The sequence below is a fragment of the Tachyglossus aculeatus genome, chromosome 8, assembly GCF_015852505.1.
Source record: "Tachyglossus aculeatus isolate mTacAcu1 chromosome 8, mTacAcu1.pri, whole genome shotgun sequence".
In the NCBI taxonomy this organism is placed as follows: domain Eukaryota; kingdom Metazoa; phylum Chordata; class Mammalia; order Monotremata; family Tachyglossidae; genus Tachyglossus; species Tachyglossus aculeatus.
In genome coordinates this window covers 22,626,280-22,638,433 of record NC_052073.1, presented here as the reverse complement: position 1 = coordinate 22,638,433, position 12,154 = coordinate 22,626,280, and the positions used below count along the sequence as shown (strand labels likewise).

At 45.9% G+C, this 12,154-nt stretch overlaps 1 protein-coding gene across 2 annotated transcripts in view; it reads right to left on the bottom strand.

The window, feature by feature from the left end:
• The window catches only part of UCKL1 (uridine-cytidine kinase 1 like 1), a 52,397-nt gene that overhangs the window by 3,047 nt on the left and 37,196 nt on the right, over nt 1–12,154 (bottom strand). Inside the window, exons 8-12 of one of the 2 annotated variants that reach the window (XM_038750003.1) lie at nt 11,390–11,406; nt 4,062–4,160; nt 2,907–3,000; nt 1,260–1,322; nt 904–1,026 (exon numbers count right to left, since the gene is read on the bottom strand). In XM_038750003.1, coding sequence (XP_038605931.1) covers nt 904–1,026; nt 1,260–1,322; nt 2,907–3,000; nt 4,062–4,160; nt 11,390–11,406 — 396 coding nt within the window. Of the gene's footprint in view, nt 1–903; nt 1,027–1,259; nt 1,323–2,906; nt 3,001–4,061; nt 4,161–7,810; nt 7,831–11,389; nt 11,407–12,154 lie in introns of both variants that reach the window. The other variant, XM_038750002.1, reaches the window with a different exon arrangement.

The following is a 12,154-nucleotide window of genomic DNA, read 5'->3' as shown; positions in this document are numbered from 1 at the left end:
AATCATCAAAAGTATTTACTGAGCACTTAACTATGTGCAGAGCACTGTACTAAGTGCTTGAGAAAGTACAGCAGAGTTGGCAGACACACTCCCTGCCCACCAAGAGCTTGGTGAACATGAACAACGATGAGCCTTGCTGTAACTTTTCTTGAGGATTGTGATGAAGTGACAGGCCCTTAATTATAATAAGAAGCTCCTGGTGGGCAGGGAACATTCCTACTCTCCAAAGCGCTTAATACCAGCACACAGTTAGCACTCAAATACCACTGATTTACTGATTGATCAAATAAGAGAAAGTTTTATGGTGGGCCACCCTGCATTACCCAGGCAAAAATCTTTGCCCCAACAACTTAATCACTACTTTGTGTGGGCATATACATGGGCGTGTGCCACACATGTGCACAGGTATGTACACCCACACCCACAGTCCTTTAGATTTGTCCTCTCCCTCCCTCATCGATTTCCAGGCTTACATATCCCAAGTTCATCCTGATCTTGTGGGGCCATGTAGTCCACTGCAGGATTCAGAGCCTCCTGGGCCTAAAGAACACGGGTTGGGAAGAAGGGTTCCAGCTATCTTGTCCTCCGGGCCATGTGCTTCCCTAAATCTCCTTCATCTTCTCAATGGCTTAGATAGGGGCCTGGAAAACAGAGGGCCCCAGCACCAGTAACTTTGCCCAGAGTAGACGGTGAGTCTTGGGCACAGACATTGTAAGGGCACCGCTCTCATTCCGGATCAGGCTTTCTGCAACTCTGACTGGAAAACCACCTTGTGGTTGGAGGTGAAGAAACCCCGCTCATTAACACAGCCCAAGGTAAGTGTGAGCCTCTCCTTATTTGCTTGGCCCTCACACCCTCAATGGCTCATCTCCTCCTCCTCTTCCTCCTCCTCCTCAGCTGTACCTCTGGCTCTCCTGTGAGCTGATTGGTCTGGATGAGGATGGTGCCAATTCGGACATCTTTGCAAACCGCCCGGAGTGCCGGCTCCATGGTCTCCCCGGCTCTCAGGATGGACACGCCAGTGATCTGTAACACATGGTGCAGGACAGGAAACAATAGAGAGGCTGAGGTTCACGGTTCTTCCAGCCCTCCCTGAGGGCCGGTGAAGGAATGGTTACCGCCCAAATACCTGGCAGGATGGATCTCACCAACAGCAATATGTGCTGAGCCTCTCCTGTGTGCGGAGCACCGCGCTAGGTCTTTTCAATCTCTACAGATGGGCTTTCGTCCCCCCCGACATTGCAGTCACCTCCACTTACTTGCTTCCCAGCATAAGATCGTCCTTCATAGTCCTGTCCCTGAGGGGTCTTGACGGTGCAGCCCTGGGAAATGCAACAGTACAAAGGGAAGGAAGGCCTTATCATCATCATCCTACTCCCTCCTATTTAGATGGAGCCCCATCCCTGTGGGACAGGGACTGTGTCCAATAATAATGATGGCATTTGTTAAGTGCTTACTATGTGCAAAGCACTGTTCTAAACGCTGGGCAATCTGCTGAACTTGTATCTAACCAGCATTTAGAATACTGCTTGCAACATAGCAATTAACAAGTACCATACTTATCATCATCATCAACACGTGTATTTACTGAACACTATTCAGCATTTGGGAGCACAAGACGACAGACAACTAGTTTGTTGGCCTTTAGGAGCTTACCATCAAATGGGATGGACAGACATGCTAGGGAAGCAGCGTGGCCCAGTGGAAAGAGCATGGGACCGGGAGTCAGAAGGACCTGGGTTCTAATCCTAGCTACACCACCAGTCTGCTGTGTGACCTTGGGCATGGAGAAGCAGCATGGATCAGTGGAAAGAGCATGGGCTTTGGAGTCAGAGGTCAGGGGTTCAAATTCCGGCTCCGCCAATTGTCAGCTGTGTGATTTTGTGCCTCAGTTACCTCATCTGTAAAATGGGGATTAAGACTGTGAGCCCCCGTGGGACAACCTCATCACCTTGTGACTTCCTCAGTGCTTAGAACAGTGCTTTGCACGTAGTAAGCACTTAATAAATGCCATCATTATTATCGTCACAACTTCTCTGTGCCTCAGTTACCTCATCTCTAAGTTGGGTTTACAGCCTTCTTCCAACTTAGACTGTGACCTCCACGTGGGACTGTGTCCAACCTGATTATCCTGTACCTACCCTAGGGCTTAGAACAGTGCTTGACACAAAACAAATGCTTAACAAATACCATAAAAATATTTACAAATAGTAGGAACTATAAAGGTATAATGGGAGGTAATACATGCATCAGATTGAAATAGCTGAAAAAATGACTATTACGAATAAAAATATACATAGCTTTGAAATTCCCATGTAATGAACTATATACAGGCTAAGGGTGAAGTCAGGTTGACATGACTGGGGTGTTCTGAATTAATCAGGGAAGGTTTCCTGGATGAGATGATACTTTAGGAGGGCTTTGAAAGTAGGGAGAGCTGTGGTTTGGTGGATTTAGAGGCTTTGCCTCCAGCATGAGTCTCAAGACCAGGTCATAATCAGGGTGGGAGGTGAATAGGTTTCAGACAAAAGGGAGCCCGGCCCCAGCCACATGGCTAGGAAAAGGAAACCCTCAGGCAGCTTAAGGAGGAAGATTGCCTCACCCAGCAGGCAGCAGACCAACTGGCACACACTTTCCCCCTTCATGGCTGTTTGTAGCTACAGACGGTTTAAAGCCCGGTGGAGGAATGCCTTCTCCCCCGGGGGTCAGGAAGTGGGACGGTTCCCAAGTTACTTCTGCACCTAGCAGCCTTGGCTGGCTCACACAAGGAAGGTTGCCAGGTCTGAGAAATCCTTGGAATGAGAGGTCTGTGGGGAACCCTGCTCCCACCAATCCCTTTCTAAGAGTAAAAAGGTCCCCTCGGAAGATTGGAAGAACATCCCCCCGCCCCGGCTTTGTAAACCTACCTGGAATGGCAGGAAAGAGAGAGCGTGCTCGATGAGTAATCTCATGAGCCTCTTGGAATAGAAAATGAATTCATCTCGACTGGTTTCTTTGTCCCTGGATGGGAAGCAGATATTAAATGCAATGCAAAAAGATTCAGAGAGGGGGTGGAGAGGGGTAGGGGAAACAGTGTCCTCCCCGTCAGCGATGGTAGGATACTTCTAAGCACTGCCAGAGGGGAAGGATGCTCTACAGGTTTTATGCTCTACAACTAGTGGTCAGCCAGCCTTCCCTGAGCGGGTCCCATCCCTTTCCTCATGGCTCTGGGTGTCTGACTTGGATAGGGAGCCCCTGGGCGGGCAAGTCCAGCTGAATTGTGCGCGTAGCAGTGTCCGATAATCGTTTGCTGCAGTAAGACAGAAAATTATGCCGAGGACCAGGGCAGGACCCTTTCTCCCCTTTCAGCCTCAACTTCTGTGAATCGTCTGGCCTTTCTATCTATCCTTCTTGGAAATTGCCACCTTTGGCCACTTCACATTCGGATTAAGATTGTGAGCCTTACCTGGGACAACCTGATCACCTTGTATTCCCCCAGCGCTTAGAACAGTGCTTTGCACATAGTAAGTGCTTAACAAATACTATCATTATTATTATTATTAACTTCTCTGTGCCTCAGTTACCTCATCTGTAAAATGGGGATTAAGATTGTGAGCCTCACGTGGGACAACCTGATCACCTTGTATCCCCCCCCCGCGCTTAGAACAGTGCTTTGCACATAGTAAGCGCTTAACAAATACCATCATTATTATTATTATTATTCCCATCTCTCATGAGGGACTGTTTTCATTGCTGCCAGAGAAGGGTTGAGGTTCTCTCAGAGATCCCACCAGATCAATAGAGTAGGATGAGCAAGTGGGCTGAAACGGGCCAAGCTATTTTCTAAGAAAAATCAAGGAGTTTCAAGCAGTGGCGTACTTTGGGCTTCTTGAAGAAGCATGTAAAAACGATACCAGAAGGTAGCTGTTCTTGGCATTGATCTCTATCCTGACTTTCAAGTTTATCTGTCCTGCCAGGCTAGGCTAATGGGACAGAGGTTGCTCCTCCTTTCTTTGTGTCCTGGTTCTGTTGGGAATCCCATCTCTGTCAGGCTCTGGACGGCTTCCTAACCTCTCACTTACCTGATGATGGTGTGCATCCCCCTCACTTGGGGAGTGCTCTTCAACACGCTAAGTGTCCTTGGGAGAGGATGGCACTGGTGAGCCGAGGCCAGGGCTGCCCTGCAAACCAACACAACATCAATTCTATGCTATGCAAGAGCCTGCTGGTAGCGGGTACTTTCCCAGGGATGCCTGCTTAAAGCCAGGAGCACCAGTTGGATGGGAAAGTCCCTCAAGACTTTGGATTCACCCTCCCCAAACTACCCAGCCCAGCCATATGGATCTTTCAATGGGCTCAGCAGATTAATGCCGGGGGATCGGACAGTTGAAACGTGCCTATTCCTCTTAAGGGAGTGGGGAGAAGCAAAACCAAATTTTCTGGCTATTCCTTTCCAAATATTATCCAAACAAACCCAGTAATTTTCAGCCAGCAAAGTTGCTCTTCTGATGGGGCTGGAGCCAGAAGATACAAGTCTCCCGTCACTCGAGTCAAACATTCCTGAAATGGAGTCAGTGCTTTCAGAGTTAGAATGGGCCATTAAAAGGAGACACTATTTGGAAGCCAACCTGGTGAGTTACGGTGTTTACAGAGCGCTTATTAAGTGCTACACACTGGGGGTAAAACAGGATAATCAAATCTGATTTACTTTATGATCTTTCAGAAAAATTTGGCATCAAAACTGAGGCCCTAAAGGTGGTTCCTCCGGGACTCTGGAGCTTGGGAAATCCCACAACAGTGCAAGAGACAGGCACTGAGATTCAGGGGGTTAAGCAAGAGTCTGGAAAGGAGGAGTTCAGGGCTCTAAACTTGGCTCTTCTGAAGAGACCTTGGGCAAATCACTAAATTCCCCAGAACAATAAAATGGGGACGATGCTATGCAGGATGCTCCTGGAGCTGAAATAGGGAGTAACTCCAGTGTGTTTTGAAATATGTCACATTCTCTGCGGTGAACATCCTATAAAAATATTTCATACTGGCAAAGGTTGGGAGTTTCCGGGGGCCATACGTAGGCAATTCACAATGACTCCACCAAACCAATCTTATTTAAAAGGTAACATTGCTGGGCCAGGGAATGTTTCTATCAGGTTTCCATATGGCTGAGTCAAATGGCAGCCCTTCCCACTGGAAGAATAGGCAAGGTTAGAACACACTCATTAGTACCCCAGTTGGTGCACCTGAATAGTGGTATCCCCAAGCAAGAAGAACACAGGGGGAGTGCTTAGCAAGACATCATCTACTGGGATGGTTAATAAACACAAGCAAATTAGAATCAGCAGAAAATTAGGCAGGCAGCAAGGGGCGGAGCCCGGGTAAAAACATCTAGTCCAAATTCCCGGTTCTATTTTGTTCGCTAAACAATTGTAAATCACTCTAGTGCTTACTAGCAAAGCCTTTGTGGCATATCTGAGGGTTTCTGGTTATTTCATTATAAGTGTTGGCCATATGAGTTATTTCCAGTCCATGTTTGGCTGATGTTTTCAAAGGGGTCCTCTCGCTGCCTTCCTCTCAGAAATCTACGGCTGCATCCACCTATCCCCGTACATGCTCATGGTGGCCGTGACCAGCTACTAAGCCAGAGACTCTCCCTTCCCACTGCTGAAAGGCCTCAGAAGGGTGAAGTTTCCCTTTCCAACTATGAACAGGATGCACCAGTGACAGGATTTTAACCGATATAAACGTTCGGAGGACACGGCAGTCTTCAGCAAGGACTGGAAGCTGATGAGCTCCCCCCAGACATTAAGGACGTGCTAAACAGAGTATGCACATCCACCTGTGAATGGTCTGATCATTCATTCACAACTGGGCAGTGTGACGCCTGGAAGTCGGCCTTACTGTGTGCACTCGGGTAGGAAATAAACAGAACACCTCAGAGCCTCAGCCACTGGAGGTCAGGGAAGCAAGCTGCACGTGGTTAGTGAGGAAAAGCGGAAGTTTCTAAGCTCTATTCTTTGTCAATTTTTGTCCCCACTCATTGGTTACTTTGGTGCTCCCTTCCCCAGTGAGAAGTTAACACATCAGTAGATATTGATAAGTCAAGCTTCTTGTGGGGAGAGACGCATCTGCCAACTCTGTTGCACTGTACTCTCCCAAATGCTTAGTACAGTGTACTGCACACAGTAAGCACTCAATAAATACCACTGATTGACCTTTTTGAAGGAAACTGTTTTTTGACTTGATACCTCTTCTTTCCCAAAGCAGAACTCACTAAGTATGTGGACAGGAGTGTTTTGAAGGGAGTGGGTTTCAAAAGAAAAATCAAAGGTGAACTGAGGCTTTAAAATAACCCATGGCTCCCTGTCACCAAACAAGAGGAAGAAGATTTGTGACATTCCCTACCATTACCATATTGGGCTGCCGAAGCAAGACATCATTAGGACAGCAGCGTGGCTTAGTGGATAGACCACAGCCCCGGGAGTCAGAAGGACCTGGGTTCTAATCCCGGCTCCGCCATTTGTCTGCTGGGGGATCTTGGGCAGGTCGCTTAATTTCTCTGTGCTAAGTTATCTGTAAAATGGGGATTAAGACTGTGAGCCCCATGTGGGACAGCAATGGTATCCAATATGATTAGCTTGTATCTACTCCAGAGCTTAGAACAGTGTTTGGCACATACTAAGTGCTTAACAAATAGCATGATAATAATAAATAATCATTACTGCTCAGCAGTTTTATCAAACAAGCAGCAATTCACAGGGTGTTTACATGGGAAGAGGGGCAAGGGGAGAAAAGAGGGCAGGAGGGCATGGATACTGAAACCCCTTAAGTATGGTATCTCTTTCTCATTCCCCACCTGGTCAGTTTCAACGGTGACCGGAAATGTTAATGAATTCTAGCCTAAAATGCCAAGAACAGCATTTTGAGAAATTAAGGTCGGAGGCTGGCTCTCTCAGCTATTTGGGAAATAATTTTTTTTTTTTCAGGGAGAAGGGAGGAAAGGGGGAAGGGGAACAGTATTAATTTGCTTGCCACAGGTGGAATTTCTTTGGCTCAAATTTTGTTGAACAGGCAAACGAACACTCTCATCGTTAGACAGGTCTAGGGAAACATAAAAGGGTTTCAGTTCATTGCAATGAAGCAGACTGAAAGCCCCAGTACTGAGTCAGTCCCTTAGGAGCAGATCCATCCTGCTTCTAATCACAGAGTCCAGCCCGTTCCCCGCCACTCATTTCCCACAGACCCCGCGGTAAATCTTCCTCTCTGTAAAGTAACAGAGATCACATTCACTGATATTTCTACCCCCTCTGAATTCTGTTGCATCACGGATATAATGATCAAGCATTAAATCCCCATAACTCAGAATGGGGTCAAGCCCCGGCCAGAGACTGTGCTGAAATAACATCATTTGAGTTTATGCCTCCAATCACTGACTTTCTAAGATGCAGTATCCAAAAATCAGCTACAGTAGACAGAAGAACCAGAATCACTCTGTCTGGCTTCTGCCCAAATCGTCTTGACCTAGCGGTAAGAACTTCCCATTCAGTAAATGACAGCAACCAGAGGGGCATTTGCTGAAATATCCAGCATGGCTTAGGGTCAGAACTCACTCATGCCAGCCCCAAGGCCAGGTTTTCCTTTTGTGGGAGCTAAGAAAGAGATACTAGGAGCCACTGTGTATTTGCTTTCAGGGGGAACTTCCCAGGGGTCCTGAATTGGCTGGGTACACAGGCATACACTCTGAAACCAGCATGCAAACAAGCTCTGGAGAGAAGCCTCCACCACAAAGCTAACAGAATTAGTACCAAAATAAAAAATATTGCAACTTTTTCCTCACATATCCCAGCGTAGCTTCCTCTGCTCACCAGATTGAAGTTTATGTTCAGGGAGGGAACAAGGCAGGAAACAAATGGTTTATACATATATATGTACGTATATATATATATATATATAAAAAGAGAGGACAAAAAGAAAGAAAGCAATTTAGTTAAAGTGGGGGCGAGGGGGACACTCCCCGGCAGGTATTTTCTCTAGTCAGTAACATGCAACAGACCCAATGCTGAGGCCACAGTCCTTCGCAGTGGGTTTTCCATTTGAGCCTTTGCTTGCTTCGCAGATGGTTTGAAATGTACCGTTCAATCTAGACTCTCTGGATCCTGGAAAACCCCACAGTCCATTCAATCCGACTTGAAGACATTTGAATCGGCTGTACCTTGACAACATCATACATTTTCTTCCTGCGGTTCAGTTAATATGTATACAGTATATCTTTACCCTTGAAGACTGTAGAATTCACCAATTTGGGGGGGGGGGGGAGAGGTGAGTGAGTGTGTCTGTGTGTGACTGTATGACTGTGTGTGAGGCAGAAAAAAAGTGTCATACCAAGCCCGGTATCATCACCACGGGAGAACTGTATGCCCTACAGACACCTTATGAGGAGTTCCAACAGGAAGGAGGCTTGCCCCTCTCAAGGCTTGCTAAGGTATTAATGTAGGAGTCTTCTTAGAACAGTGCTTTGCACATAGTAAGCGCTTAACAAGTGCCATCATTATTATTATTATTATTAAAGTGTTCAGGATGCTGCCGATACTCTAAATGGGAGGAACCCGAGGTCTCAGTTGCCAGTTCCCTTCTGGGGGTCGGGCGAAGGCAGGCACAGGCAATCTAGGGTGAGTTTGGAGAAATCACTGGGAGGGAACTCTGCTTGTGGCAGAATAACACCACCTGTCCTTGGGGCGAGTCTGCTCTGCCTCTCCTTAAGATGGAGGGAGGCCTCCAGGTCTAACAGCAAACCAGACCCAGAGACCACACGAATGTGTCCCACCCATGGCCTCAATCATGAACCCAACCCGACTAGCCGACTCCGAGGGGCCCCGTGGCGTCCTCTGTCCAACGGGCGCTGCTCATAGGGGAACTGCAGGAGTGCCTCCCATCGTGATAGTCACGCTTCCTGTGTCTGAAGCAGGTACTCTGGGCTTCCTGCCACCACTTCCTTGTGGCTGACCAACGAATGGAAAATTCAACAGGCCCGCTTTGAGGCGTTTTCTAAAGGTCTAAACTTTGGAAACTATTTTTTCTTTTGCAGAACAAAAGCTTCAAAAGGAAACAAAGAATAAGTAAAATAAAATCAGAAGGGTGACCGATTCTCAGAAAGGGCCGTGCAGAGGTGTCAGCTCTTTGCTGTACATGCGATTTTACAGGAAGCAGACCAGAGGCATAGAGGTATGCAGAAGCAACGAGGACCAAATGAAGTTGAGGCATTTCAAACACGTAGCTTGCTTTAACGGTTGACATTTCAACCATTAAACCTCACTATGAATGTGAATTTCAGTGTCTAGAAGACAACTCATATCTAGGGCGGGCTGAGGAGTAAGGCATTCGGCTCAGCAGATCATCCACTGGCCGGCTGATTCAGGGCCGTGAGTTCGGATACTGGTCTTACCACAAGTAACTTGCTGGGTTTTCCAGAGAAGGTCAGTTGAGCCTCAATCTCCTTTTCCGTAAAATAGGGATACTGCTCCTGACATTTTCGAGTCGTAAGGATTATGAAGAACGGTGCAAAAATAAGGGACTATTTTAGCGCTATAAAATACATATGAAGCAAAAGGAAAGAGTATTTTTTGGAAAGAATATGGATTTCCTAGGGTTTTATTGCTACCGTTGAGAGAACTGATGTAATTCAAAGCTTTAAGACTCGAACAAATCCCTAAGCCGTGGAACTTCTTCCACCTGTATCCAAGGAAGTGGTCCTATCTGTTTGCCTCAGGAATTCCTGGGAAGCATCTACAGTTCCCAGGTGAGGAAATAACCCCTGGAAAAATTCTACAGATTGTCACAATCGACTACATAGCCTAGTCACGTGAAAGTCTGTTAATCAGCCTACAAATCTGGGTCCTCAGCAACTCTGCATTTCTAATCTGTCTTTAAATTACACAGTCCATTTATACTTATGTTTCCTAGGAAAATAAGTGACATTTGTGACCAACAGACCAAATAGTGGGTAGCACTCCTGTGGTGCCTTTCTTTTAGCTAAAGCAACCTAGGCTTTTCATATTTGCTTCAATGGTTTACAAAACAAGGCTCTCCCACTAATAGTATCATTTTAGTCTTTTCTTTTAACTGGACTTTTAGTCATCAGTCTTCTGTTTCCTAGATACTGTACGGGTGAGTTAATTGAAGGATTAGAGTGAGGTTGGGGGGGGTCAATAAAACCCGGTAGAGCTTTGACTTCAGTTACTTTATTGTCATTTATGAGGGACCATCAAATCTTCTACTCAAAATGCAGAGAAAGATCTGACATTCCCCAGGGATACACTGAAAGTTGTCTGTGAAATGAAGATGACCAAAAATCTTTGCACTGTAATACCCGAGTTATTTTGGTGACTACTACTTAAGAGTGATAATTTTTTCAAATGGTATCATAACTTCTTTGGATCTCATCTTCTCAATATTAGTTTTAACTAACTAAGGATATGGCTTATTTTTCTTTTCACTCCCCGCAAAATGCAAGAAAATAATCCCTCCCTATAAATCTGCAATTTTATTATCCTTTGAAACAAAATACTTGGGTATCACTTTACTGGGCCAAATTTTCACCACAAGGTCTTAGAATCGTGTGAGGTCACTGACAAAGTCAGGGTTTGACAACCTTCATGGAGCCTAGGTTCCATAGGTTGCCGAAGACCTGTTTTCGTGAGTCCTGTGAGTGCCAGTCTCCCTAATTGTGGATGGACAGAGCCTCTTTAAAAACCTGACTCGGTGGGCTACTAGGCGACAAGTTGAATAGATTTCAGGAAAATGACTTATTTGAACTTTATGGGGTTTTTTTTGCCCCGACTGGCACTCAGCACCAACTGGAGAGGGGAAAAATGATTTTCACGCTGACAAGAATTTTGCAATAAATTATGTCTGCTCTTAAGAAAGTCATTTCAATCCAGAGAGGCAGGATTTGGTTGTCAAAACTGGTCATTAAGCAAGGGAAAAACAAATTCCAAAAAAATTCAACAAAGTCATTCTTAAGGGAAAAAAACCCACCAACTAGTGGAGTTCAGGACCATAATTACTTTTCCCTGAAGTGGCAAATCTGGATTGGGAAGAATCATATTTTTGGCTTTTAGAATTTTATAAAGCTAAATGTCCTTGGGCAAAATCGTTACCCAGTCAAGACCACACCTGTTATATCATTGAAGCGACACGTCCACGATCTAATATGTGTCCAGTTAACAAAGCACTACATTTCCTGCTCCACCGAAGAAGAGATGGGGGAACTCTATCAGTTTTAGTTCTGAACGTAGACAGAATTCAAGAGACTGAAGTTTAAGCCTGGGTGAGGCTTTAGCCACCAATCGTGCGTCTCAAGCCAGGTATTGGAAATGCCTCATTCCTTGCAGACAGGACAGGGTTAGAGGAATCTTACCTGACACTGAGTTCACGCTGTGGCAGCAACACAGAAAGACACAATGCAATTGGGGTTATGCATCATCAACAGCAATTAAGGAATCATTTTTTCAAAGGCAGGGAAAAACTCGATTGAACTTCACGGCAATCACATTCAGGCAACGTTCATCTCCCGATCCACCCACCAACCACACAGGAAAGTTTGCTTCTCATTTGCTCAGTGCGGGTGTCCTTAAAAGCAAAGCATCTTGTATGGTGTATGATCTGCAAAGTGTTTTAGAAAAAAATTTCAAGGGAAGTGGCTGGGAAGAACTGACATGTTTTTCTGAGTCCTTTTCTGAACATGGCCACCCGGCTCGTGTGTCACCGGAAATAACACTTGGTTAATCGGATTTCTTAGACCTAGCTGCTACTGTCCTTTAACATTTCTTCTGATGTGACTGCAGGATTAATCTCTATGTGAGACATTTACTGCTCACCCAGCTAGGGACTTCCTTTGATATCCTAGTTAACATAGCACCACAGCAAGTGGCATTATGATCTCCGGCACTGAGTTTCCATCAAGCAGGCGATAACTGCCAGCAGAAGGCTCTGAGAAAGGCAAGGTGGGACTAAAGAACTGTCCACAAACCCAGTTTCAACTCTCTACCCGCCCGAACACATTTCACTCAGAACTCAGCCCTGAGCAAAGCAAGCAAATAACTCTCTAAGTGCTGTGAACAACTTGGCAGTTCAAGGAAAAGAAACTCCCACCAGTAGGGTAAGGAGCTGGAGCCGAAGTCAA